Raw genomic sequence first — 27199 nt, forward strand, 5'->3', positions numbered from 1 at the left:
TGTGGGGTGCCAGTCCTTCCGCTCAGGGCAGGGCCCACCTGGCTTTCAGGGAAGGTGGAGGCTGGCCCTGCACTCTGCCCTCTAGTGGTCGCTGTGCCTCTGAGCAGGCAGGCTCTTGAGCTGACATCTCTGGGCAGCATGCCCAGTGCCCATCTTGGGGTCGTCAGGGGCCCTGCCAGCCAAGGGGTTGGGCTCCCACTGTCTGGCTCTGTGCCCAGGGAGGGCCTCTCCCACTTGGGCCGGGTGGCTCCGGGTGGCAGGAGGAAGAGGTGCTCCGTGGGCAGTGCCTCTGGGAGGGACCCCTGAGCCCCACCAATATGCCCCCCTTCTGTGTACCCACAGGCTCTTTGCGGCCAAGTGCAGCGGCTGCATGGAGAAGATTGCCCCCACCGAGTTCGTGATGCGGGCACTGGAGTGCGTGTACCACCTGGGCTGTTTCTGCTGCTGCGTGTGTGAACGGCAGCTACGCAAGGGCGACGAGTTTGTGCTCAAGGAGGGCCAGCTGCTGTGCAAGGGTGACTACGAGAAGGAGAAGGATCTGCTCAGCTCCGTGAGCCCCGACGAGTCTGATTCCGGTGAGCTGCGGCTGGAGCCGGGGTGGGGGACTTGGCACGCACGCCGCGGAGGGTCGCCCTGCAGGAGAAACCCGCTCCTGACCCTGGGACCCATAGCCCACACAGACACTGCACCCACACCTACAGCCAGTGCACACATGCACGGAGGTGCTCACATGCGGGGTGCACACAGACACGTGTGCACGGCCCCCCAGGCCCACAGACGCACCTGGGCACGGTCACGCACAGGAATAGGTGCGTGTGGTCATACATGCGCACACAAGCACATAAGATGTGTGTGTGGATACCTACGCCCGGGAATGTGAAAACACGGACACATGTCCACTAGACATGTGCTTACATGCCCAAGCACGCCAAAGCCCACACCCATGTAAACGCGCATGTGTACACATGCCCTAGCACACTCGTGCAGTAAGTCTGGCTACACGTTTATCCATGTGCTCACAGGTACTGTAGTTTGCACACACACGAACGCATGCCCCCTGCTCTCCCGCCCAGCAGTCCCCCTTTCCCTTGCTGTGACCCCACCACAGCCCTACCTCACAGGGGTCTCTCCCAGCACCGAGTCTGCAGGCATCTGATCTGACGCATCCTGTCTCCATCACGCCCCCCCAAGTCTTCAGCAGTGGGCAGACTGGGGTCCTCGGTAGTGGAGGGAAAGCCTCCATTTCCTGGGGTGAAGGCTCCTCTCCACCCTGCTCCAGCCTCCCAAAGACTGCCAGTTTGGAGCGTTCCTGGCAGGAGGGGCAGGGCCAACCAGGGACAAGTTCTTAAGGAGGAAAAAGTCAGGAAGCAGGCTGGCACCTGGTCATTCCTGGGGGTGGTAAAGACAGACTGGAGCAGGGGGCGTGGGGAGGAGGTGCCCTGGTCTGCCAGGCCCTTATGGGGAACCTGGAGCCCATGGCCAGAGGACCTGCCCGCACAAAGGAGCCGTGTCCCTGCCAGAGCCCTAGAAGGGGGGGCATGAGCTGCCCATGCGTCTGTCCCTCTGCCCACCCCTGGGCAGGGCACCATGGTGGCCAGGCTGCCTGGGCTCCTGAGGGAGAGAGGGGTCCAGCCAGCTGCCATTGGCACATTCCTGCCAGGCCTAGGAAGGGGGTCTCGGAGGGAGGCCCCCCTCCGCAGGGACTCATGCCCGGAGGAAGATGGGCTGGGGGCAGCAGGAGGCATGGGGGGCGGGGGAGGCTCTGCTGTCTGTTTGGGGCCGGCATCTCTGAGACCCATAACTCGGGCGTGCAAGTGGGTGTGGGGTCGCTGGGTGAAGACGCATGCTTCTGCATTCAGGGGTGTGTGTGTGTCCAGACGTGTGCATGCCTGTATGTCCCTGCTTCAGAGCATACACCTGTGTGTATGTGTGTGTGAGTGCGTGTGCATGTCACAGTCATGAACACACCCGAGTGAGAACATCCAGAGTGTGTGTCTTTGTTTGTCAATCCTTAGTCCCTGGAAGCTCCTTAGAGCCTCCTCTCTGGGCCCCAGTGCCCGGCTGATGCTGGGCTAGTGCCATGGGAACTGGTTTTCCTGAAGGCCAGCATGCTGGGCTGGGGTCCTCTAGGGCCTGGAGGCCACAGGCCGAGGCGGGGCCCAGGCAGGTTGGGTCAGGGGAAGCCCAGGGCCAGACTGAGCACAGCTGCCAGCTCCTCTCATCAGGAGGGCCGTGGGCCTGATGGCAGATCGGCTGCCTGTGAGCGTCAGCATAGCATTGCTCCCTTCCGTGTGCCAGCCACACATATGCGTGCCATACATGTGCACCTGCGTACTTCTGCAGTGCCCGAACCTGTCCCCATGTGGGCCTGTCTCTCTGCCCTTCTGAATGCGTATGCATCTGAGTGGGCAGCGTGTGTCCGTGCCTGCTCACCAGGGTGCCCTCCTCTGCCTGTCTGGTCAGGAGGGCAGGTCTGGTGGCTTTGGTTCAGGTCTCCCCAGGGGGCTGGGATAAGGGCGCGAGGACCATTTGCTGAGGAAGGGAACACACCGGGCTGGGTGGGGCAGTGGGTGGATAGGAGGTGAGAGGTGAGACGAGGCAGGGCCTGTGGCCCAGGGAAGGGGGCAGTCTCTACCCTGAGGGCCCTGGGGAGTCGTGCTGGGTGTTGGCAGGAGGTGACGGGACCCCAGCAGCAGCGGGTTCCTGAGGATACGGGCTGATCCGTTGCATCGTGTCCCCCACAGTGAAGAGCGAGGATGAGGATGGGGACATGAAGCCGGCCAAGGGACAGGGCAGCCAAAGCAAGGGCAGTGGGGACGACGGGAAGGACCCGCGGAGGCCTAAGCGGCCCCGGACCATCCTCACGACGCAGCAGCGCAGAGCCTTCAAGGCCTCCTTCGAGGTCTCCTCCAAGCCCTGCCGGAAGGTGAGGGGCGGCCGGGGTGGGGCGGGGGCTGACACCCCCACACCCGCTGCCTTTCCAGACTCCTGCGGGGACCTGGGCGTTCCTGCACCTCCCCGCCCAACCCCCCAGACCTGCCACCTTTGGCGCCTGCCTACCCCCGGGCTTGACCCTTCTCCCTCTCTCTGGGCAGGTCCGAGAGACGCTGGCGGCAGAGACGGGCCTCAGCGTACGCGTGGTCCAGGTCTGGTTTCAGAACCAAAGAGCGAAGGTGAGGACCGGCCACTGGCCACCCTGCTGGGCAAGGGAGAGGGCGGGCAGGCAGAAGACTGGGGGCCTGATGAGGGTGGGGCGGGAGTGCGTGGGGGCCGAGGTGGGGCTGGCATACACCGTATCTCCTGCAGATGAAGAAGTTGGCACGGCGGCATCAGCAGCAGCAGGAGCAGCAGAACTCCCAGCGGCTGGGCCAAGGTGAGCCAAGGGCCCAGCGCGGGGCTCAGCCTGTCACAAGACTCCCAGGAAATTTCTCCCACCCCGGGGGTCAGATCTCAGGGAGCCAGTGCCTGGGAACCTGCTGAGATCCACAGACAGGCAGTGGGGACCACGGGACACAGGAGGAGGAGAAATGGCAGGGGAGGCGGCCCGGAGTGGGGACAGAATTTCCACATTCACCCTCTCTCTGTGCCAGGCACGGTCCTCACCATTCAACAGCTTCCGTCTCACTTAACTCACAGATCCCTGAGAGGAGGGGCATTGTTATCGCTCATCTCACAGATGAGGAGACTGAGGCTCAGAAGACTAAGGGACTCGCGGGGATCACTCAGCTAGTAAGGGGCAAAGCTAGGCTTTGGCCCTGAGTGTAGGGCTCCTGCGTACGTGCTCAGTCGCTCAGTCGTGACTCAGCAACTGCATGGACTGTAGCCCTCCAGACTCCTCTGTCCATGAGATTCTCCAGGCAAGAATACTGGAGTGGGTTGCCATGCCCTCCTCCAGGGGATCTTCCCAACCCAGGGATCGAACCCGAGTCTCTTACTGTCTCCTGCACTGGCAGGCAGTTTCTTTACAACTGGACCACCAGGGAAGTTCCTGTTGGGCTCCTAAACCTGTGCTTTTAACACCACCACATACCCTCTTGCCCACGTAGAATTCAGCAGAAGTCTCCAGAGAAATCTCCAGAGAAAGTCTTCAGGGTGTTGAGAGTCCAGGATGGACTAAGCTTTGCCCAAATGCTGTTTCCACATCTTGGACTGGGGCTGGCCTCCCGGACCCCAGCGGGACCCCATTGGAGCCTTCTAGGCCTTGGAGGGGGGCCCAGGTGTTCCCCGAGGACTGCTAGACTGGGGTGGGGGCCGCCGCTGTCCGCTCCCATGGGAGATGAGCGCCCTGAGGCAGATGCCAAGGCACTGATGGGCAGCTCAGGACTCTGAGGCCAGACCAGTGTCCCAGGCTGGACCCGGGGCTTCAGGCCGTGCGTGGCCTCAGAGCCCAGCTCTTCCTGTCCTGTCCCTGCCCCCTCTGCTGAGACAGCCCAGCCTTCGGGGGCTGCTGCCATGGCCGCGGGCATCTCAGCCCACCCCTACGCTCTGTCTTGCTCTCTGGGGTTCCCAGTTGCCCCCTGGACACAGTCTCCCCAAGAACATTCCAGGTCCCCTCGAGCTCATCATAGCCTACACTGTACTTCATGCCATTGTTCCCGGGCCACATGCATACAACACCCCCTGCTGTGCCCCAACCGCACCCCCCCCACCCAGTACCCACACCAGAAACCTGGGCGTCACCTCTGACCTGTCCTGTTCCACAGGCACTGCATCTGCTAAGTCACCCAGTCGGTCGGTGATTTCTTCTCCCAGGTCCCTCATGCCCCTCTCAGACTTTCCTGCATCTACCTTAATGGGGACCCAAGCCCCTCACCCCACCTGTCTCCTCTTGATGGGCCCTGCCTCTGTCCTCCACCCTCTCAGCCTTTCTCCACAGTCCCTCCACAGCCAAGACCCTCCACTAGCTTCCTACAGCCTCATGGGACACCCTGCCCCCCACTCAGCTCGGGTCCCCAGGGAACCATCTGTCTCCCCTGGCATGACCTTCTCTTGCCCTCATGTCCAGCCCTGTGGACTGGGCTCCCTGCTCCCACCGGGCAGTTTCTCCCTTCTCTGCCTTTGCTACCCTTCAGCCTGGCATCCTGCCCCTGGCTAGGCTGGTTGAACTCTCTGCTGGTTCTTGAAGTTACATGGAGGTGGAAGGCCCTTTCCTCCAGGAAGCCTTCCTTCCCTGAGCCTTGTTGGCCCAGGTGCAGGCTCCACCTTGGTGCTGCGGGTGCAGGGCACTCAGTGCACCCACGTGTCATGAGTCATTACTGGCTGTTACCGGAAGCCTCTGACTTTGGATAAACTAGTTCTTCTAGAGGCGCTGGAGTATGTGTGTGTCTGGGGCAGGTTGGTGGAGTCAGGTCAGATATGGAGGCTCAGCGACCCTGGAAGGTCATGGGCAACCTCAGCAGGGGGAGGGGCTGGGAAGGAGGAGGTCAAAGGGATGGCAGCGGGCAGCCTGGACTGGGTAGCAGAGTGGGGGTCGTGTGGGATGGGAAGCCATGGGGGACTCCTGGGGTACATCTGTGAGGTCCCCTCTAGGCCAGGACAACCCCGGGTGGTTAGTGAGGGCGTGGTCTCTCCCCAGAGGTCCTGTCCAGTCGCATGGAGGGCATGATGGCCTCCTACACGCCGCTGGCCCCGCCACAGCAGCAGATCGTGGCCATGGAGCAGAGTCCCTACGGCAGCAGCGACCCCTTCCAGCAGGGCCTCACGCCACCCCAAATGCCAGGTGACCACATGAACCCCTATGGTAAGCTGCCCCACCCCTCATGGCCCAGCACCGCCCCTGCCCCCCCAGCCTGACCTGGCAGGCCCTTCCAAATCAGCCCACCTGCCTCCTCCTGTTGAGAAGGGGGTGCCCTGGAGACCCCCACCCGCAGCCCCCCAAACCCCCGCCAGCTGGCAGTCATCCTTTCCCTCCCTCACCTCCAGCCACACGGCCTGTAGGGCCAGTGGGGCCCCCAGAAGCCCCCTGCCTGGAACCCCCAGTGCTGACGCCCACCCCCTCTGCCTGCCTGCCCTCCCCCATCTCCAGGCAACGACTCCATCTTCCACGACATCGACAGCGATACCTCCTTAACCAGCCTCAGCGACTGCTTCCTCGGCTCCTCGGACGTGGGCTCCCTGCAGGCCCGCGTGGGGAACCCCATCGACAGGCTCTACTCCATGCAGAGTTCCTACTTCGCCTCCTGAGAGCCAGCCGGGCGGCACGGACGCTTGGGCAAGGGTCCTGGAGGGGAGGACTGCTGGCCACAGACGCTGCCTCACCAACCCCAGCCCCACCGCCCGCACAGACTCTGCAGACAGCCATACGGTGCCCTCCCCTCGGCCAACAGGGCCTGGCTAACGTGCCCACCGGGCATAGCCAGACAGGCAGATGGGCGGAGCCTGGGCAGGGACTGTGTCCTGCCCCCAGAGACCGTGTCACCCCCAGGGACCCAGAACTCTCGGACAGCCACTCACCTTCCAGCCCCACCTTGGCTTCCATCGCCTCCCTCCCCCTCCCAATCTCTTTTATGGGAAGCTTAAATTCTCTCTATTTTTTTAAACGTCCCCTCTGTGTCCAGGCCACCTCCATGGTACAGGCCTAGATCAAGGCAGGCCCCCCCCCCCCCCGCCATGCATGCCCCAGACGATGGCGTGAGAAGCCTGTGTACCCTGTGCCCTGCACTGTGCCCACCTCCCCCCACCTCTGGGGCAGGCCCACCAGCCTAGGATCACCCCTTCTACCTGGAGCCTGGGGCGGGAGTGGGGATGAGCCTGGCAGGTGGGCCAAGCCCACCACAGCTCTCCCCTGGGGAAGGGGGAGTCACGGGGGCGCCAGGGGCGGGAAGGTTGAGCCCAGGCCGACTCAAAGGGATGGAGACATACACGCACACACACACACTTCAAGGCACACCCATGCGGATGTGCACACGGGTACCTAGACACGCTGAGAGAGACGGAGAGGCCCCTGCGGGTCAGCCCTGCCGCGTCAGGAAGGGGAAGGAGGCCAGACGGGCAGGGGGGCCCCTCTGACAGCAGTAGGAGGGGCGGGAGGAAGGGCAGAGGAGGTGAGCTCGGAGCACATGGATGCAGATGTAGCTTCGCCTCCGCCCAGATGGGGCTGCCTGGGCAGTCAGAGGCCCCAGAACCAGACAGAATCAGGCCACATGGCGGAGCCTCCAGGTGGGAAGGCGTCTCAGAAGCACCCCTTGTCACTCCATCTGATGCTGGGCTCTCACCCAAACTGCTGCTGCCTCTCCTTGCACACCTCCAGTGACGAGGAGCTCACTACTTCATGGGGCCCCAAGTTCAGCTGCCTTCTCTGCTGATCTCACCTCTGTCCCTTTTCAGCCTTTGTCCTCGCTTCTCAAAGCCAGGCTTTTCCAGCTTCCTTTTAAAAGCCCTTCCTTTTCCATCTCTTCCTTTTAAAATTGGACCTCCCCTGCCCCCACCCCCACCCCCCCAGCCTGGCTCCAGCTTTCCCTCTAAACCTGCAGAACAGATATAACCCAGTCTGCCCACTGTCATCAGCCAGCCTGGCCCTTCCGGGCTTTTCTTCTTCCACAAACTTCCACAGGGTCTCAGTCGTTGTCCCGCGTCCTTCTGCAGCCTCAGGCAGCCCAGGTTCTGTGCCATCTCTTGGTCCTGGATCTCCACTGGTCCCTTAAAGCAGCCACTCTGTCCTTTTGAGGGTTGGTCCCCTTTCTCCTCTTGGGCCCATATAGTCAAGTCGTGCTGGGGGCACTTGGAGCAGGTCTGGGGTAGATGCTCCCTGCCCAGTAGACCTGGCCCTTCTCTCCCAGACTCTTTATGTTGAAAGAAACCTCAGGAATGGATCAACTAGTCTGCCCGTTATTGCGCAGCTGGAAAACTGGGCCAGGAGAGGGCCAGGGACAGGCCTCTCAGTTAGTCAGGAAGAGAGCCGGAGCAGAGAAAAGGGGCACCACGCCAGCTCCTCGTCCTCTGTGCCTGGTGAACAGCCTCCGGGTTGGGGGACATGACTCCTCTTAGTAGACTTGCCCCCCCGGGCCTCATAAACCCCAAGTCCTACCTGGGCTCTGCCTCTGCCATGACACTGCCCCCTGCCAGGAGCTGGTACAGGGCACACATGCCGATAACCTGCAGGTTGTCAAAGCCAGAGGGTCCTCAGCTCCCTGTGCCAGAGACACCCCGTCAGCTGGTTTAGGTTAACTCCTTCGCGCTACTGCGGCTTCCTCCAGGCTCTGATGACCACGCTGCCCGACCCTGGGCTGGGTGTCGGGCAGATGAGCAAGATGTAGGGCCCCGTTTGAGGACCTCTCTCCTGGGAGGAGAGACATACACATTCTGTCCCAAGCCTTTCCAGACATTGTTGGGGACCCATTTCTCAGATGAGGAACCTGAGGCTCAGAGAAGGCTGCCCAGCAGAAGCACACGGGACCGGTCAGGCTTTCTGGGGTTGGGGCGAGTTGAGATGACTGGGTTCTGTCCACTTCATGTAGGAAAGCACAGCCTTGACCTGGGGCGGGGGAGGTGAGTGGCCAGGACCACCCCCACCCCTGCTGTGATGTGGGGCCACCATCACATGGTGCCTGGGTGGGAAGCCAGGGGAGGGGACATGACAGACTGTTCTCTGGAGGAAGAGGGAGAAAGTGAGGGGTTGGGGGGAAGTGTCAGAGGAAAGTGGAGTTCTGCTTCCCTTTGGGAAAGCTGAGGCTCAGAGGGAGGAAGGGATCTGCTCCTGGTAACACAGGGAGTGTTACCACCTCCGCCATGGAGCCCTCCAGGGAGGCCACACAGAAGGACACTGGTTCTAAAGGTCAGACCACAGGCCCAGCAGAGCCTATAGAGAAAGGGCCAGTGCCAGTGGGCTGGGCATCTCGGGAGGCTTCCTGGAGGTGGCGACGTGGGGAGTCCACCATGTCCAGATGAGCAGGCCCTGGCAATGAGGTTCGGGGGAAGGAGAATTGGCTGACCTCTGCCCGGCCCCAGCCTGAGCTCTGGGCACCACCTGGGGTGAGACTCTCACCTCCCATCTTTGAGAACCTGCAGCTCTGGGGCTCACTCTGCCCTGCGGGCAAGGGGGAGGGCCATGCTCACAGATGTGCACACAGATACACACACACACAGCCAGACACGCACGAAGGCTCACAGACCCACATTCACAGACACGCCGCCTGGGGGCTGGGGAAGTAGAAGGGACCCCCAAACCTTTGGCCCTTGGACGGCGCCATTGCCAGTGGGCCTCTCTGCCATGGCTGCCCCACCGGGGTCCCACAGGAACCCAGCCCAGCCAGGTGTGGGGCCCCGGCCGCCGGCCATTCCTGTTCTCCTTGTACAGACTCTCACTGTCCACCCGCCATCCCCAGACACATTTTATTTAATAACTTGTCATTGTTAAATTATTTATTAGCGTTTACCACATCACCACCCCCACCCTGCCCTCCACTCTCACCTTCTGCCTCTTCCCACGAAAGCAGAAAATGGAAACAACAGAAAAAGACGAGACATCAGTATATTTGTAAATAAACCAACCTGTACACGCCTGTGGTGCCTCTCCTTTGGGGGAGGGGCTGTGCGGGGCCTGAGCCAGTCCTGCCTGAGACGCCAGCAGATTTCTCAGTGGGCGCCAGGGTCAGCAGGTCAGGAAGGGAGAGCCTGGGGTCCCTGGTCTTGCCCAACACATTCCCTTGTTCCATCCTATAATCATCACCTCCCCATCCTCGTCCTGTCCCAACCCCGACCCATCACCATCCTTGAAACAAATGCCTCCCTCCCGTTTCAATCATCCCTTTCCCCAACACACTCAACCAACCACTGCAGGGGCCCCTTAAGTGCCAGCCACTAGGCTGAGAACTGGGATTGGTCCCTGCCTCATGGAGGTAGACAATGTGATGTGAGCTCAGCCTTGTTACAGGGGTACCCAACCTCATCTGGAAGGACGGAGCATCATGGAAGGCTTCCTGGAAGAATCTGCATATTAAGCTGAGATGGGAAGTTGGCTGGTGCAGGGGGACTGGGTGAGGAGGAGAAGGAGTGTCTGCAAGTTCTTCAAGCTTATGCAAACACCTCAGGTGCAGGCAGAATCTTGTGACTCTCCTAAACTGCAAGAATAGCTAAGTTTGGGGCTGGGGGAGAAGCATGAGGCCAGAGGCAAAGCCAGACCATCCATGGTCTTGCTGCTGAGTGGAGAATGGATCCAAGTAGGTCAGGTGGACTGGACAAAGATGGGAGTCAATGGGTCACCTAGGCGACAGATGATGACGGCTCTGACTAGGGTGGTAACGGGAGAAAGAAGGAAGGAAATCCTGGAGATTCTGTGAGAGGGGAGTGAAGGCAACATCGAAGTTACTGGATCGCCAGGATGGGGGTCCCTGGAGCACTCTGATTTGGGGCACAGGGAGCTGATGGTCTCTGGGGCATCCATGAGCTTTCAGGGGCAGGGCTGAGCCTCAAAGGGGCCAGACCTGAGCACCCAGGTGTTCAACAACCAGATAGCTGGTCACTGAGACACAAGGTGGGTGAGATCACTCGGGGGACTGCGACAGGGAGAATGAAGCTGAGGCCAAATCCTGAGGAATCACGAGGGCTCGAGACTGGATCCAGGGGAGATGGTGGCCCTGGGATCCAGGGGAGATGGTGGTTAGGGTGGGGTCGGGTGGTGTGCGGAGATGGCAAAGACTCAAGGAATTTGGTTCTCAAAGTATATTCCTTGAGGTCTTGAGGTTCCCTAGAGTACCTTGGGGAATACCAGTGTGTGCACATGTGCAAGCACATGTTGATGATGGCTCCGTGGGTCGGTTTGCCTGGGTAGGTTGTGCAGGAAGCTGGGTGTCTGCAGGTGATCAGTGTCTGGTGTGCAGCTGGCTGTCTAGATCTGCCTATGGAGTCAGGAGTCTCAGACTTGTGTCTGTGCGTAGGTGAAGACGTTTGCGCATCCACTCCTGGGTGTATCATTGTACATCTCTGCCTGGCTGTGCATCCAGGAGGCCCCAAGCCCGCAGACCTGAAGTCCTCCTCCCCACCTTGTCTGGCTGCTCCTTCTCAGCCACTTCCCCGTTCCCACAGCCAGGAGCACCTGGGAGCATCTGGAGCCCCTCTCTCTCTGCCCACGGGCACAGCACCCCCTGGGGAAGGCTGCACCCCACCTTCTCCTGCAGCCTCGGGCAACTCGCAGCCCCGGGGGCTCCTGGGCTTGTTCATTGCCTCCCCCAAGGTTCCACTTTCAGAAGGGAAACCCAAGGCTCAGAAGGAGGACATGACCAGCTTGGTATGACAAAGCGAAAAAGGGGCAGCAAAAGCATGGCTCAAAACCAGGTTCAGCTGCAAACCCATGGCCTGGACATCACACCGGCTGCCTCCCCAAGCCCGCACTCTGGCCCTGCAACCTGGTCCTCCAAGGTCAGGCCCAGGGACCCAGGAACCTCTTCCCTTCCGAATGGCCTCACTGAGGCTCAGAGAAATTGAGTCACTTGGTCCAGACTGCAGCAACATGGAGGCAGGACTATCTTGGGTCTTCCATCCACATCCCAGGCCTGGGCTTCTGTGAGAGGCGCCTCCCAGACCCCTCCCCATCCCACGCCCCAGCAGTGAGCTGACAGCTCTCTCGCCGACAGCAATCATTTAAAATCCTGTCACTAAAACATGTTTGGGTGGGGGGTGGACAGTGGGCTGTGCTAATCCACTGCTCCCCTCTCTCCTGTCTGTCTTCTCCCCCCAGCCCAGAGCATGAAGTCAGGGGAGATGGAGGAAATGTAGGCCCGATCTGGAGACAAGAGCGTGTGAGACAAGGTCTTTCTCCAGGCCCCTCTTTCAGAGGACCGATTCTAGCCAAGTCCGTGCCACTGCCAGTGATAGACTTCAGCCTACCGACCCTCACAATCCAGAACAGCTCTTATCCCATTGTACAGATGAGAAAACTGAGGCTTGGAGAGCAGTAAGTTGCTCCAGGGTGATTCTTCCCAGGAATCTGGGGTTGGAGAGGGTCTAGAGTCGAGGAGAGTGGTGGTCCCAGGAGAGGAATATGATTCTGAGCCCACCTTAGAAAGCTGGTCCTGAAGGGTGTGAGGCCCAGCCAGGTCCTACCTCTGGAGCTCACCACTGTCGCCTTCCCTGAGAAAACTTCGGGTGTGAGGCCTGGACTGGAGTGGGTGAGGTCTGGGTAACAGCTAGGTGGAATGTGAATCTACCAGGACAGGTGGTGGTGAGATGCGTGGTCCGACAGGCCTTAGGAGGGTGGTCTGAAGGAGAGCGGCTGCAGTCCCCCAGCAGGATGAGAGGGGTGCCCCCCGGGCTCCGGCAATGTAGTTGGCCGGCCTGTCCATGGCTGACCTGCTAAAAGGTTCCACGGGCACTGAAGCAGAGAATTAGGTGACCGAGGGGCTCCACTCACTGCTCTGGGTACAGCCACTGGGGGTGTTCGCCATGAACCCTACATTGTGCTGAGCCTCACATGTCTTGTTCCACTTTCCCCTCGAAGCCCCATGGGGCGGAAACAATCGCCACTTCCACTTGACAGTGAAGTCTTGCTCTCCGCAGTTCCTCTCACTCTGCCAGGCCAACGCTGCTCTCCTCAGATGCCCTCTTTGGCCTCTGAGTGTCCCAGACCCCATGCCAGGCAGACCTTGACCCTGGGTACTGACGGATGGACAGGGAACTCTATGTATGGCTTTGACTGCAGGGCAGCCCCTGGGGCTTGGAGACAGCCCACAGATTGCTCATCCCTTTTGGTCTTCATCCTTTGCACGGCAGACCCTCCCAGGACCCATGCCCATCTGGGAAGAAGACAAGAAGGAGCTCGGAGAGAAGCACCAAGGCCTCAAAGCTGGGGGAGGGGGGCTCATGGGCTGTGCCTGGGGAATCAGGGGAAGCCTCCTGGAGGAGGGGATAGCACAACAAGTGCTCAGAGGTGGGAACTGCAGAGGGACCACTGAGACGGGGCACACCCAGGGTCCTAAAGCCAGAGATGGCAGGAGGTGAGATGCCCTCGCTGGGCATGCCAGGGGCAGTCAGGCCCTTGGCAGTGGGAGGATGCCTGACACAACCCACGCTCTTGATTTAGCTGAGAATAAAGCGAGCATGTTTGAATAATAGAGAGGGCATATGTGAAGTACCTATATGTGGCATGCGGGCTCAGTCACTTCAGTCGTGTCTGACTCTTTTGCGACCCCATGGACTGTAGCCTGCAAGGCTCCTCTGTCTGTGGGATTTTCCAGGTAAGAATATTGGAGTGGGTTGCCATGCCCTCCTCCAGGGGATCTGCATCACTCAGGGATCGAACCCATGTCTCCTGCATTGCAGGCAGATTCTTTACCACTGAGCCACTGGAGTAGCCTATTTGTGGCCTAAAGAGGAATCATAAAAACAAAAAACCTCTGGACCCATTCCTTCAATAAAGAAGATATAACTTTTAATTCCTTGGAGACCATGATGTGCCCCGCCATGGTTCCAGAAACCCCTATCGCTTCATTTGAAAAACTCTCATCCCAATCGAAGCCAAATCAACCTTGGAATGAAGCTTAGGAAGTTCCTAGCACAGAATCTATTAACAGCAAGAAAGGGCAGGAGTCCCTCACGCAGATCCTGTCCCTCCTGTCTGCACAGAATATCCAGGAGCCTTTCTGTGGGCAGCACCCTGCTTTCATTTCTTACGTCCCTTAGGGGTACTTTGCTACTGAATAGGAAATCCCCAAAACATACTGGAAGCTCATTTGAATTTTTCTTCTGAACCTGCAGTCATCCATCAGGCCACGAGGTGGCGACCGGGAGTCAGGCAGGTGAGAGCTGAAACATGGGTTAGGCTCAAGAGACGATGCAGCCTTCAGATCTTGGCCAGAGAAGGGAGGAGGGAAGAAACTCTCCTTCTGGGACGTTTCTGCATGCCAAGCCCCATGCGAGAGCTTTATATGGACGATACCACGCATTCTTCAGCATTCCAATTTTGTAGAACAAGAAAGTAGGCTCAGAGATGTTAAGGAACACTCCTGAGGCCAGCACAGCTCGGAAATGGCAGAACTGGGATTTGAACCAGAGCTGGGGCAGTGACAGAGACAGAGGAGGAGGAAAATGAGGGGAAAGGGAGGGGGAAAGAGCAGCATCTTCTTGCTTCAGAGATTCCCAGCCTTGTTTGTCTGTCTGACTCTTCACACTCACCTGCGAGGCGCCTTCTGGCACTACCCCCATTTTGTTGATAAGGAAACTAAGGCTCAGGGAGCTGCGTATCCTCAGCGCCCCAGCTCCTGGGGAATCAGCCCTCCCTGAGCAGAGGGAGGCACACAGGGGAGAGGGGAGGACTGGCAAGCACCCCGCTGCCTCGCTGGGCCCCTTCCCCTGTACCCCTCCTTCAAGACCCAGGAAAGCCTCGTTTCCAGGCACACGAAGGGGACCCCCTCACCAGGGCAAGACCCAGCTCCACCCTCAGTGTGCAGAGACCCTTGTGTGCTTCCAGAACACAGGATGCAGGTCACGGCTGGGGGCCCCGGATGTGAGGGTCAGTATCTCATTCTGATCATTTCAGTCCCTGTGGTCTACCAATGAGGGGGCAACTGTTCTGGTGGGTGCCTGGGGCTCTGGTGTCTGAGGGGACCCCACCCTGTCCAGCTTCAGAGAATGAGAAGTGAGAGCAATGTTGTCAAGTTCCAGTCCCAGCTCTGCCACTCGCTGGCCACGTGACCTTGGGCAAGTCGCTTAACCACCCCCAGCCCTGGTTCCTTTGTGAACCGAAGGATGAGCACAGAGCCATCGTGAGGGTCACATGAGCAAGTGAACCAGGAGTTCAAACAGTGGGGCTGACTATTCATGGATACCCCTCCCTCTGCCTAGCCCGGAAGCTAACTCAGCTCAGAACACTGAACCAAGAGGGGCCTAAGGGCCTTGAAAAGTCAAAGTGTTTGTTGCTCCGCTGAGCCCAACTCTTTGTGACCCCAAGGACTGTCCACCAGGCTCCTCTGTCCACGGCATTCTCCAGGCCAGAATACTGGAGTGGGTTGCCATTCCCTTCTCCAGGGGATCTTCCCAACCCAGGGATCGAACTTCAGTCTCCTACATTGCAGGCAGATTCTTTACCATCTGAACCACCAGGGAAGCCGTTGAAAGAGGTGGATATGGGGTGGTCTTTGGCACTGACACTGGCAAGGCTCCACCTACCCATTAAAGCTACAGTGTAAAGCTCTCGCATGGGGCCTGGCATGACAGGGAAGCTTCCAGGAGCTGGGCTTCCTGTGATACCAGCCTTCCTTCCCCATGCTCTGAGACTAACAGACACCTGGGCCTCCAGGGCCATTCCAGAAGAGGCATTGGGGCACAGTCAGTGGGAGCTTGTCCCTGCCAGTCAGCCAGGCCTGAGCCTCAAGGCACAAGTTACAGGGATGTTGGTAGCTGTCATCTCAGGTCTTGGCCACAAGTACCTGCCTGGTCCCCTCTGGTCCCACACACACGGAAGGGAATCCTCTCTGGTTCACCCACAGCTGGAACTGGGAGGCTGTGCCGCAGGGCCAGGCAGTGGGGGTACTTCATAAGCAACAGTGTTCAACTGAAAAAGTGAATTACTGGTGCCGAGTTACTAATGAGCAAATAATCAAGTTATACCCCTCAGAAAAATGTCCACAAACAGAGTGACTGTGACATGAGCAGAAACCTGCTCTGCAAAGCAAAGTGAAGCTGCAACTCTGGAAGAAAGCAACTTACTGCATCAGGTCTTTTTTGCTTATAAAAATACTCTGCCAACAATAAGTCATAATGCTAACAATGATGATAACCAGAATAATGATAGCTGCTGAGTCCTGAGTAGTTATCATAGGCCAGTGCCTCTAGATATGATCTCATTGCCTTTTCACCAAATTATCATCCCCATTTTACAGATGAACATGCTGAGGCTATGACAGGTGGAGCCTGTTCAACTTCACAAAGCTGGTGAGTGGCAGATCCTGAGAGCAACTCACCAGTGTAAACAAGCAACTCTGCCTACAAGGAAGACCAGGACAGACAGGAAAAGCCCCAAAGATGATGCAACTCTGCCTTTCTGAGGGGGGTGGGGCAGACTTCACCAGACCAGGTTCCAAGCCAAGGAGTGCAATGGAATGGCCAGAGAGACAGAGGTGGAAGCTGTATCCCAGGACAACAGGAGTGAGGACTCAACAGCAGGGCTGTGAGGTGTGGCCAGTCCTAAGCTGCCTCCCAGGTGCTGGCCAGCAGGTTGGCTCAGACAGGCCAGGACAAGAGAAGCAGGGAGAAAGGGAGACTGCCAGCCAGAAAGCCACCCTCCCTCTCATGGCTGGCCCTGTCTATCACAGACAGGACTTCTGCCTGTGCATCATTGCCTCATGCTGTCCAGAAGGGAACAGCAGAGCTTAGAGTGGTGCAGCCACTTACTAAATTCACACAGCCAGTCTAGACTAGGAACCTAGAAAGTTGATGAACATCAGGCAGGTCAGGAGAAGAAGCAGGAAGAAGTAGGGGTCATCCATTGGGGAGGCCAGTAGAGAAGCAGATTAGGAGCTGAGCTGGAGGCTGGACTGGGATCCCTGGGAGCCTGGCCACACTTCCTGAACCCTTTCCAAATCCCTCGGGAAGGTGGGCACCTGTGATGACTCCTCAAAGCCACCTGCTCAGGAGTGGGCCTGGCCAGCAGCACCATGGCAGGGCGGACTCTCCTCCCACTGAGCAGGAAGATCATTAAGACAAACTACTGAGGTTTTTCCCCTGCAGTTTTTACTTTATATTAGTTGGCCGCTGTGTTGCTTGATACAATAAAGTTTATGATTATCTTTCCCAGGAAATGTAACTTTCTTCATTAGCTAATGTTCCTCTTTGTTCTGTTTAATGCTTTTGGCCTTGAATTCTACATTGATAATAATGCTGGTACCCCTACATTCTACACGTGTGTGTGTGTGTGTGTGTGTGTGTGTATGTACACTTTCAGTTCAGTTCAGTTCAGTCGCTCAGTCGTGTCTGACTCTTTGCGACCCCATGAACACAGCACGCCAGGCCTCCCTGTCCATCACCAACTGCCGGAGTCTACCCAAACCCATGTCCATTTAGTCGGTGATGCCATCTAACCATCTCATCCTCTGTTGTCCCCTTCTCCTCCTGCCCTCAATCCCTCCCAGCATCAGGGTCTTTTCAAATGAGTCAGTTCTTCACATCAGGTGGCCGAAGTACTGGAGTTTCAGCTTCAATCAGTCCTTCCAATGAAGGACCATCAGTCCTTCCAATGAACACCCAGGACTGATCTCCTTTAGGATGGACTGGTTGGATCTCCTTGCAGTCCAAGGGACTCTCAAGAGTCTTCTCCAACACCACAGTTCAAAAGCATCAATTCTTCGGCACTCAGCCTTCTTCACAGTCCAACTCTCACATCCATACATGACCACAGGAAAAACCATAGCCTTGACTAGACAGACCTTTGTTGACAAAGTAATGTCTCTGCTTTTTAATATGCTATCTAGGTTGGTCATAACTTTCCTTCCAAGGAGTAAGCGTCTTTTAATTTCATGGCTGCAGTCACCATCTGCAGTGATTTGGGAGCCCCCCAAAATGAAGTCTGACACTGTTTCCACTGTTTCCCCATCTATTTGCCTTGAAATGATGGGACCAGATGCCATGATCTTAGTTTTCTGAATGTCGAGCTTTAAGCCAACTTTTTCACTTTCCTCTTTCACTTTCATCAAGAGGCTCTTTAATTCTTCTTCACTTTCTGCCATAAGGGTGGTGTCATCTGCATATCTGAGGTTATTGATATTTTTCCCAGCAATCTTGATTCCAGCTTGTGCTTCTTCCAGCCCAGCATTTCTCATGATGTACTCTGTATATGAGTTAAATAAGCAGGGTGATAATATACAGCCTTAAGGTACTCCTTTTCCTATTTGGAACCAGTCTGTTGTTCCATGTCCAGTTCTAACTGTTGCTTCCTGACCTGCATATAGGTTTTTCAATAGGCAGATCAGGTGGTCTGGTATTCCCATCTCCTTCAGAATTTTCCACAGTGTATTGTGATCCACACAGTCAAAGGTTTTGGCATAGTCAATAAAGCAGAAATAGATGTTTTTCTGGAACTCTTTTGCTTTTTCCATGATCCAGAGGATGTTGGCAATTTGATCTCTGGTTCCTCTGCCTTTTCTAAAACCAGCTTGAACATCTGGAAGTTCACAGTTCATGTATTGCTGAAGCCTGGCTTGGAGAACTTTGAGCATTACTTTACTAGCATGTGAAATGAGTGCGATCATGCGGTAGTTTGAGCATTCTTTGGCATTGCCTTTCTTTGGGATTGGAATGAAAACTGATCTTTTCCAGTCCTGTGGCCACTGCTGAGTTTTCCAAATTTGCTGACATATTGAGTGCAGCACTTTCACAGCATCATCTTTCAGGATTTGAAATAGCTCAACTGGAATTTCATCACCTCCACTAGCTTTGTTTGTAATGATGCTTCCTAAGGCCCACTTGACTTCACATTCCAGGATGTCTGGCTCTAGGTGAATGTGAGTGATCACACCATCATGATTATCTGGGTCATGAAGATCTTTTTTGTACAGTTCTTCTGTGTATTCTTGCCACCTCTTCTTAATATCTTCTGCTTCTGTTAGGTCCATACCATTTCTGTTCTTTATTGAGCCCATCTTTGCATGAAATATTCCCTTGGTATCTCTAATTTTCTTGCAGCGATCTCTAGTCTTTCCCATTCTATTAATATCTTTGTCTATGTCCAGCCCTTTATTTTACAATCTTTGGTGGGGTTTTTTTTTTTGTCATTGTTATTCCTTATTTTTTTAAATATATAACTGGATTTCATTTTTATTTTTGTTATATTTTATATATACACAAACCCTATAACTGATATAAGTTGTGAAGTGTAATAAGATAAATACCTATGAACCCAACTAGGGCATTACCAAACACAGGAGCTAGGACACACCCAGGACCACTGAGCCTTCCTGTGTATTCCAGCCAACTTTCTCTACACCTCATCCCAAAGATAACCACTATCTTGTATTTTGTGTTTATCATTGCCTTGCTTAAAAAAAAACTAATTCCCGACCCCATAAAATTATTTTTTTTTCAGCTTTCCATGTTTTTGAATTTTATACTAGCAGTATACTATGTGGAGAAGGCAATGGCACCCACTCCAATACTCTTGCCTGGAAAATCCCATGGACAGAGGAGCCTGGTAGGCTGCAGTCCATGGGGTCGCGAAGAGTCGGATACGACTGAGCGACTTCACTTTCACTTTTCACTTTCATGCATCGGAGAATGAAATGGCAACCCACTCCAGTGTTCTTGCCTAGAGAATCCCAGGGACGGCGGAGCCTGGTGGGCTGCCGTCTATGGGATCGCACGGGATTGGACACGACTGAAGTGACTTAGCAGCAGCAGCAGCAGCAGCAGTATACTAAGTCGCTTCAGTCGTGTCCAACTCTATACGACCCCATAGACAGCAGCCCACCAGGTTCCCGGGTCCCTGGGATTCTCCAGGCAAGAACACTGGAGTGGGTTGCCATTTCCTTCTCCAATGCATGAAAGTGAAAGTGAAGTTGCTCAGTCGTGTCCGACTTTTAGCGACCCCATGGACTGCAGCCCTCCAGACTCCTCCGTCCATGGGATTTTCCAGGCAAGAGTACTGGAGTGGGGTGCCATCGCCTTCTCCATACTATTCATAGTCTTCTACTAGTTCCATTTTTATACAATATTGCTGCCGACATTCATCCATATTACTGCATGTGGCCATTATTCGTTGCTATACAATATTCCATTTATTAATTCTCCTATTGCAGATACTTGGGTTTTTCCAATCTTTCATTAAAATAAACAGTGCTACCATGAGTGTCCATCTACATGAGTCCTGATGCACACACACTCGAGTCTTTCAAGAGCATAGCCTGGGGGGGAGTTGCTAGGCTGCTGGGATATGCACGGGGTCAGCTTGTCAGACAGCGTTTCCCACGTGATTTTACTGTTTACACTTCCAACCGCAATTAAGACGAGTTCTCATTGCTCCACATCCTTGACAGTACTTACCCGTTTTGATCTGCCCCAAAGGATCTACTATTAGCGAGGCTGAGCATCTTTTCAGATGTGCATTCTACATCGGTGTGTTTTCTTTGGGGATATACCTGTTTATGTCTTTCACTCAATTTTCTTTTGGGTTGTTTGTCTTTGGTGTATTTATTTATAAGGTTGTTTGTAAGAACTCTATTCTAGATACAAATTCTTTGCTAGTTATATGTGCTACAAATAACTTCTTCTAGCTTATGGAATACAAGGTCTTTAATATATCCATCTGAAGGCAGAGTTCCAAAGAATAGCAAGGAGAGATAAGAAAGCCTTCCAAGTGATCAATGCAAAGAAATAGAGGAAAACAATAGAATGGGAAAGACTAGAGATCTCTTCAAGAAAATTAGAGATATCAAGGGAACATTTCATGCAGAGATGGGCTCAATAAAGGACAGAAATGGTATGGACCTAACAGAAGCAGAAGATATTAAGAAGAGGCAGCAAGAATACACAGAAGAACTGTGCAAAAAAGATCTTCATGACCCAGATAACCACAATGGTGTGATCACTCACCTAGAGCCAGATACCCTGGAATGCGAAGTCAAGTGGGCCTTAGGAAGCATCACTATGAACAAAGCTAGTGGAGGTGATAGAATTCCAGCTGGGCTATTTCAAATCCTAAAAGATGATGCTGTGAAACTGTTGCATGCAATATGCCAGCAAATTTGGAAAACTCAGCAGTGGCCACAGGACAGAAAAAGGTCAGTTTTCATTCCAATCCCAAAGAAAGGCAATGCCAAAGAATGTTCAAACTACCACACAATTGCACTCATCTGGTGGCTCAGAGGGTAAAGCATCTGCCTACAATGTGGGAGACCAGGGTTTGATCCCTGGGTTGGGAAGATCCCCTGGAGAAGGAAATGGCAACCCACTCCAGTACTCGTGCCTGGAAAATTCCATGGACTGAGAAGCCTAGTAGGCTACAGTCCATGGGGTCGCAAAGAGTCAGACATGACTGAGGAACTTCACTTCACTTCACTTCACTTCATATTCTAGCAAAGTAATGCTCAAAATTATCCAAGCTAGGCTTCAATAGTATGTGAACCAAGATCTTTCAGATGTTCAACCTGAACTAAATCCAGAAAAGGCAGAGGAACCAGAGATCAAATTGCCAACATCCATTGGATCATAGAAAAAGCAAGAGAATTCCAGAAAAACATCTACTTTTGCTTCATTGACTATGCTAAAGCCTTTGACTGTGTGGATCACAACAAACTGGAAAATTGCTCAAGAGATGGGAATACCAGACCACCTTACCTGCCTCCTGAGAAATCTGTATTCAGGTCAAGAAGAAGGCAGTTAGAATCAGACATGGAGCAACGGACTGGTTCCAAATTGGGAAAGGAGTACATCAAGGCCATATCTTGTCAGCTTGTTTATTTAACTTATATGCAGAGTACATCATGCAAAATGCCAGACTGGATGAAGCACAAGCTGGAATCAAGACTGCCAGGAGAAATATCAACAACCTCAGATATGCAGATGACACCAGCCTTATGGCAGAAAAGAAAGAAGAACTAAAGAGCCTCTTGATGAAAGTGAAAGAGGAGAGTGAAAAAGCTGGCTTAAAACTCAACATTCAAAAAACTAAGATCATGGCATCCGGTCCCATCACTTCATGGCAAATAGATGGGGAAACAATGGAAACAGTGACAAGACTTCATTTTCTTGAGCTCCAAAATCACTGCAGATGGTGACTGCAGCCATGAAATTTAAAAATGCTTGGTCCTTGGACGAAAAGCTATGACAAACCTAGACAATATATTAAAAAGCAGACATTACTTAACCAACAAAGGTCCATTTAGTCAAAGCTATGGTTTTTCCAGTAGTCATGTATGGATGTGAGAGATTGGACCATAAAGAAAGCTATGAAAGTCACTCAGTCGTGTCTGACTCTTTGCGACCCCATGAACCGCAGCACGCCAGGCCTCCCTGTCCATCACCAACTCCCTGAGTCCACCCAAACTCATGTCCATCGAGTTGGTGATGCCATTCAGCCATCTCATCCTCTGTCGTCCCCTTCTCCTCCTGCCCCCAATCCCTCCCAGCATCAGGGTCTTTTCCAATGAGTCAACTCTTTGCATCAGGTGGCCAAAGGATTGGAGTTTCAGCTTCAGCATTAGTCCTTCCAATGAACACCCAGGACTGATCTCCTTTAGGATGGACTGGTTGGATCTCCTTGCAGTCCAAGGGACTCTCAAGAGTCTTCTCCAACACCACAGTTCAAAAGCATCAATTCTTCAGTGCTCAGCTTTCTTCACAGTCCAACTCTCACATCCATACATGACCACTGGAAAAACCATAGCCTTGACTAGACGGACCTTTGTTGGCAAAGCAATATCTCTGCTTTTCAATATATTATCTAGGTTGGTCATAACTTTCCTTCCAAGGAGTAAGCATCTTTTAATTTCATGGCTGCAATCACCATCTGCAGTGATGTTGGAGCCCCCAAAAATAAAATCTGACACTGTTTCCACTGGTTGCATTTAGGCATGTTTAACCACCATTTCTTCTTCAGGAGTATACAGATAGTCTTGGGTTTTTGGTCTTCCACTTAGATTTTACAGTTAGTAAAGTATTTTTAAAAATTCTACTGGGGAGAATCCTCGGGCAGTCCAGTGATTAGGACTCTGCTCTTCCACTGAAGCGGGCAGAGGTTTGATCCCTGGTTGGGAACTAAGATCTCACATGCTTCAAGGTACAGCTTAAAAAATTGAAAAAAAAAATTTTTTTTTAATTTTATTAGGGTTTTGATTGGAATGACAATCACTCTGTAGATCGATATGGGAGAATTGATAAAATACGATGAGTCCTTCTCTCCTTAAACAGAATAACTGCTGCTGTTTAGTCACTAAGTCATGATTCTACCATTCCATGGGCTGTAGCCCACCAGACTCCTCTGTCCATAGGATTTCTCAGGCAAGAATACTGGAGTGGGTTGTCATTTCCTTCTCCAGGGGATCTTCCTGACCGAGGGATAGAACCCGTGTCTTCTGCATTGGCAGGCAAATTCTTTACCACTGAGCCACCTGGGAAGTCCCGAACAAGATAAATCTCCCTGTTTATTGGTCTTTTTTGATGTCTTTCAGTAAAGTAATATCATTTTCTGCAACAGGTCTTGCACATCTTTGATTAGATTTGTTTTCAGATCCCTTACTTTCTGTTGCTATCCTAAATGTTGTCTTTTTCTGAATTGTTTTATAAACAAGTATAGAAATGAGCAATTTTATTTTGAATATTATCTTTATATTCTGCCACCTTGAAAACTCATTAATCCTAATAACCTCTTGGTATATCATTTTGGATTGTTTTAATGTAGATAATCATCTCACCTAGAAGTGATAGCTTTGTTTCTTTCTAATCATTCTTCTTTCCTTCCTTTTCTTCTCTTTCTTGCTCTTTTTAAATATTAAACACATTGGCTAGGACCTTCACTAAAATGTTGATTAGGAGGATATTAGGATTCTTAGCTTGTTTTGTTAAGTATAATGCTTTTTACCTTTTATTAATAAGTATGATTTTGCTAGATTTTCCAAATTAAGAAAATTCCCTTATATTCCTAGGAAGGTAAGAATTTTAATCATGAAAGAATGTTGATTGTGATTAAATGATCTTTCTCCATAGATTTGCTCCTTTAACCTGTTAATGTCACTGCACATATTTACAATTCTATATACATTAATATCATTATAGACTATATAATACAAGCTGCTGCTGCTAAGTTGCTTCAGTCGTGTCCAACTCTGTGCAACCCCATAGACGGCAGCCCACCAGGCTCCCCCGTCCCTGGGATTCTCCAGGCAAGAACACTGGAGTGGGTTGCCATTTCCTTCTCCAATGCATGAAAGTGAAAAGTGAAAGTGAAGTCGCTCAATCGTGTCTGACTCTTAACGACCCCATGGACTGCAGCCTACCAGGCTCCTCCCTCCATGGGATTTTCCAGGCAAGAGTGCTGGAGTGGGGTGCCATTGCCTTCTCCAATATAATACATACTAATATGTAATAAGTATCTATTATATATAACATTATAATATGATAATAACAATAATACTGTATTAATATATGACACATATTAATGTTAAACCACTCCTTATGTTCATTGTAGAAACCCAATTTGGTCATGATTTTTTAAATATTTTGCTGGACTCAGTCTTCTACTTTTTCTTGATTTTTGCATTTAGGTACATGAATGAGGTTGTCCTGGTTTGGGTAATAAAGTTATACTGGTTTCTCAAAGTGAACTGATGAGTGTTCCCTCTTTTCTATTCTCTGAAAGAATTTGCATAAAATTGTAATTTCTGTTCTTCAAATGTTTGAAATCACCTGGGCTTAATGTTTTCTATGTGGGACTAACAACTTATTCAACTATGTTTAGTGATTATAGGACTATTTAGGATTTTTTTTTCTTCTTAAGCTGGTTTTGATAAGTCATGTGTTTCAAAGAATTTGTGCATTTTACCTATTTTTAAATTTATTAATACAAAGCTGTACATTCTCTTTTAAATCTTTGCTCTAGCTGTAGCAATATTTCCTTTCTCATCCTTAATATTATTGATCTATGCCTTTTAAAAAATTCTTTTTAAACTTTGCCAGACATTTATCTACTGTATTAGTCTTTCAAAGAACTAATTTTGGCCTTGTTGATTCCTTCTACTGTATCTTTATTTTTCTATTTTATTAACTTATGATGTTCTTTCCTCTACTTTCATTGAGTTCTTTTATTTTTTTTTCTATTTTTGTTAAGTTGGATGCTTAGCTAATTTTCAGCTTTCTGTTTAAAAAATATAAGCATGTAAGGCTTTAAATTTGCCTCAAACTTACCACTTACACTGCATTACAAAAGTTTTGCTATGCAATATTTTCATTCATTAAGGACTTTAAACTTTTCCAGTGTGATTTTTTTTCTAATTTAAAAACACATGGAAATATTTTTATGCATTGTTTTATCATAGACTTTTGATCTAGTTGCATTATAGGTTACAGAAACATGATTTGTATGATACCAGATTATTATAATGTATTGAGAATTGTATTATGTTCTAGCATGTAGTCACTTTTTATGCGTTTCCCATGTATGGATGAAACCCTTTGTATTCTCTAATTGTTGGATTTAGGATTTTATCTACATCTATTTGTTCAAGTTTTTTAATTATGTAGTTAAAATCTTCTATATCTTAATTTTTTTCTTTACTTGACATATCAAGAACTATACGAGATATGTTGAAATCTTCCATAACAGTCATGGATTTATCCACTTTTCTCTGTAGTTCTATTCATTTTTCCCTTGTACATTTTGAGGTTATTTTATGAGTTGAATTGTTTTATCTTTCAAGTTCATTAAAACTTTAATCATTATTAGGAACTCTCTTTATCTCTTATAATAATATTTAACCTGATGACTATTTTTTGATACTAATGAAGCCACTCCAACTTTCCTTTGGTTGATATTTTTCCTCATGTATCATTTTGGATATCTTTATTTTCAGCCTTTTACTGTCCTTGTGTTTTTAGGAGTAACTTTTGTAGACAACATACAGCTGGATTTTTTAAAATATTTAATATTTTTAAACATTTGAGGAAGGGCGCATTGTCTCAGCATATTGTTTATTGTATTGCTGACTAACACTCACAGTGGCTTGTTTCCTTGTAGGTCATCACTGATTATTAGCTTATTTTTAATTTAATCTGTGGGAATCCTGAGGGCCTAAATTGGAGGTGCATTCCTACTGAAGGCATTTTCATTTAGTTGGGGCTGCTATTAACCTGAAATTGCTTTAGCCACCTTTAAGAGACCCTGGCACAATGCAGGCATTTCAAGTTAAGTTCTTTCACCTTGCCTCGGCCCTAAACTTAATTTGCCTATCACAGTGCTTATCTCAACATTTAGCTTGACTTTCCTGTTTCCCTGTTAGTAACAACGTCATGCTTTAGTTTTAGCTCCCCGTTGCCTTGTTCAGTTTTTCTTGGCAGACAATGTTCAGTCCTTAGAGATTTCCCTTACTTTCTAACAAACCCACCAATGCATTCATTAAAAACAATGGTCCATTCTGCTTTATTTTTGTAATTCATGCAGAATCTAGTTGTATTTTAGTGGGAGGGCCTTTCAGAGTACCAGTTCACCATCTTGCCAAAAGTGGAAATCCCATGATGCTATTATTATCCCCATTTTACAGATGAGGGAACGGAGGCTCAGAAAATCAAATGTCTTGCTCAAGACTACAGAGCCAACCCAACCAGTGGCAGAGTCAAGACTAAGACCCATGCTGTCTCAGTCCAGAACCTGAACCTGAGTTTATCTAGGGGGTTGCTGGTCCCCTAGAAACATGTTTATAGGGTTGCAGCCTTGAAGTGCATGGGGCAGGCTCAGGCCAACACTCTGGGATAAACCCACAAACTTCTATTGAAGTGAAGTGAAGTGAAGTCACTCAGTCATGTCCAACTCTTTGCAACCCCATGGACTGTAGCCTACCAGGCTCCTCCGTCCAGGCAAGAGTACTGGAGCGGTTTGCCATTTCCTTCTCCAGGGGATCTTCCCGATCCAGAGATCAAACCCAGGTCTCCTGCATTGTAGGCAGATGCTTTACCATCTGAGCCACCAGGGAAGCCCTTAACTTCTACTGATCAAGGGACGATGAGGCCCAGTCTGGCCCAGAGCGCTCAGGCTCCAGCCATCTAGCAGTTCGGCAGCAGCTCAGCCAGAGTCTACATAGGGCGCTCAGCCCGCAGCTCCCACCCTGGGAAGGAAGCCAGCAGGAGCTTCCTGCACTCGGGTTTCCATGACAACCAGTCACCAAAAGGGATGAGATGCGAAAGCCACAGGCCGAGAGTGGAACATTTCTGAATCTTGAGTCTTCATTACAGGTGGGTCTTCTCCAGCCTTGGGAGCAATGTGAGAGGGATTTAGAGGAAAGAGAATTTATGTGAAGGAATAATGTTCACGCAAGCCCATAATGCCACTTGCCAGCCCCTTTCTCCTCACCCATACCCCAGTTATCATGGACTAAGGGTCCCAGGTCCAAAGAAGTTCAGAAACAGGCTGGGGCAGCCTGGTGCTAGGTCCCAAACAATACTGGTTCCCCTTCTTCATTTGTCAGTGATCCCTTCCTGCCTCCTCCTTCCAGGTTCTCATGCTCCTGTGTGAAGTGAAGGTCCTGCCCTCGGTGAGCAATCCGTCTAGTGCAAGAAGACCCAGACAGACCCG

The 27199-nt window shown here is 51.8% G+C and overlaps 1 protein-coding gene across 2 annotated transcripts; it reads left to right on the forward strand.

The window, feature by feature from the left end:
- Window positions 1–352: 352 nt before the first annotated feature.
- Window positions 353–6537, forward strand: LMX1B (LIM homeobox transcription factor 1 beta). Of its 2 annotated transcripts, none has more exons than XM_055541178.1 (6): window positions 353–575; window positions 2745–2926; window positions 3096–3173; window positions 3307–3373; window positions 5576–5740; window positions 6026–6537. In XM_055541178.1, the coding sequence occupies exons 1-6, from the start codon at window positions 371–373 to the stop codon at window positions 6181–6183; spliced, it is 855 nt and encodes a 284-aa protein (XP_055397153.1). In that variant the 5' UTR covers window positions 353–370; the 3' UTR covers window positions 6184–6537. The 2 variants fall into 2 exon arrangements, with proteins under 2 accessions (XP_055397153.1, XP_055397154.1); XM_055541179.1 differs by having other exon boundaries at window positions 5576–5719.
- Window positions 6538–27199: the final 20662 nt, after the last annotated feature.

The sequence above is a fragment of the Bubalus kerabau genome, chromosome 11 (assembly GCF_029407905.1).
Source record: "Bubalus kerabau isolate K-KA32 ecotype Philippines breed swamp buffalo chromosome 11, PCC_UOA_SB_1v2, whole genome shotgun sequence".
NCBI classification, from domain to species: domain Eukaryota; kingdom Metazoa; phylum Chordata; class Mammalia; order Artiodactyla; family Bovidae; genus Bubalus; species Bubalus kerabau.

Bases quoted from the DNA above. Each gene is read 5' to 3' on its own strand.
- LMX1B (XM_055541178.1), top strand. From the start codon at position 371: ATGGAGAAGATTGCCCCCACCGAGTTCGTGATGCGGGCACTGGAGTGC. The intron at 576-2,744 runs GTGAGCTGCGGC...TGTCCCCCACAG, and splicing joins CCCCGACGAGTCTGATTCCG to TGAAGAGCGAGGATGAGGAT. The intron at 5,741-6,025 runs GTAAGCTGCCCC...CCCCATCTCCAG, and splicing joins TGACCACATGAACCCCTATG to GCAACGACTCCATCTTCCAC.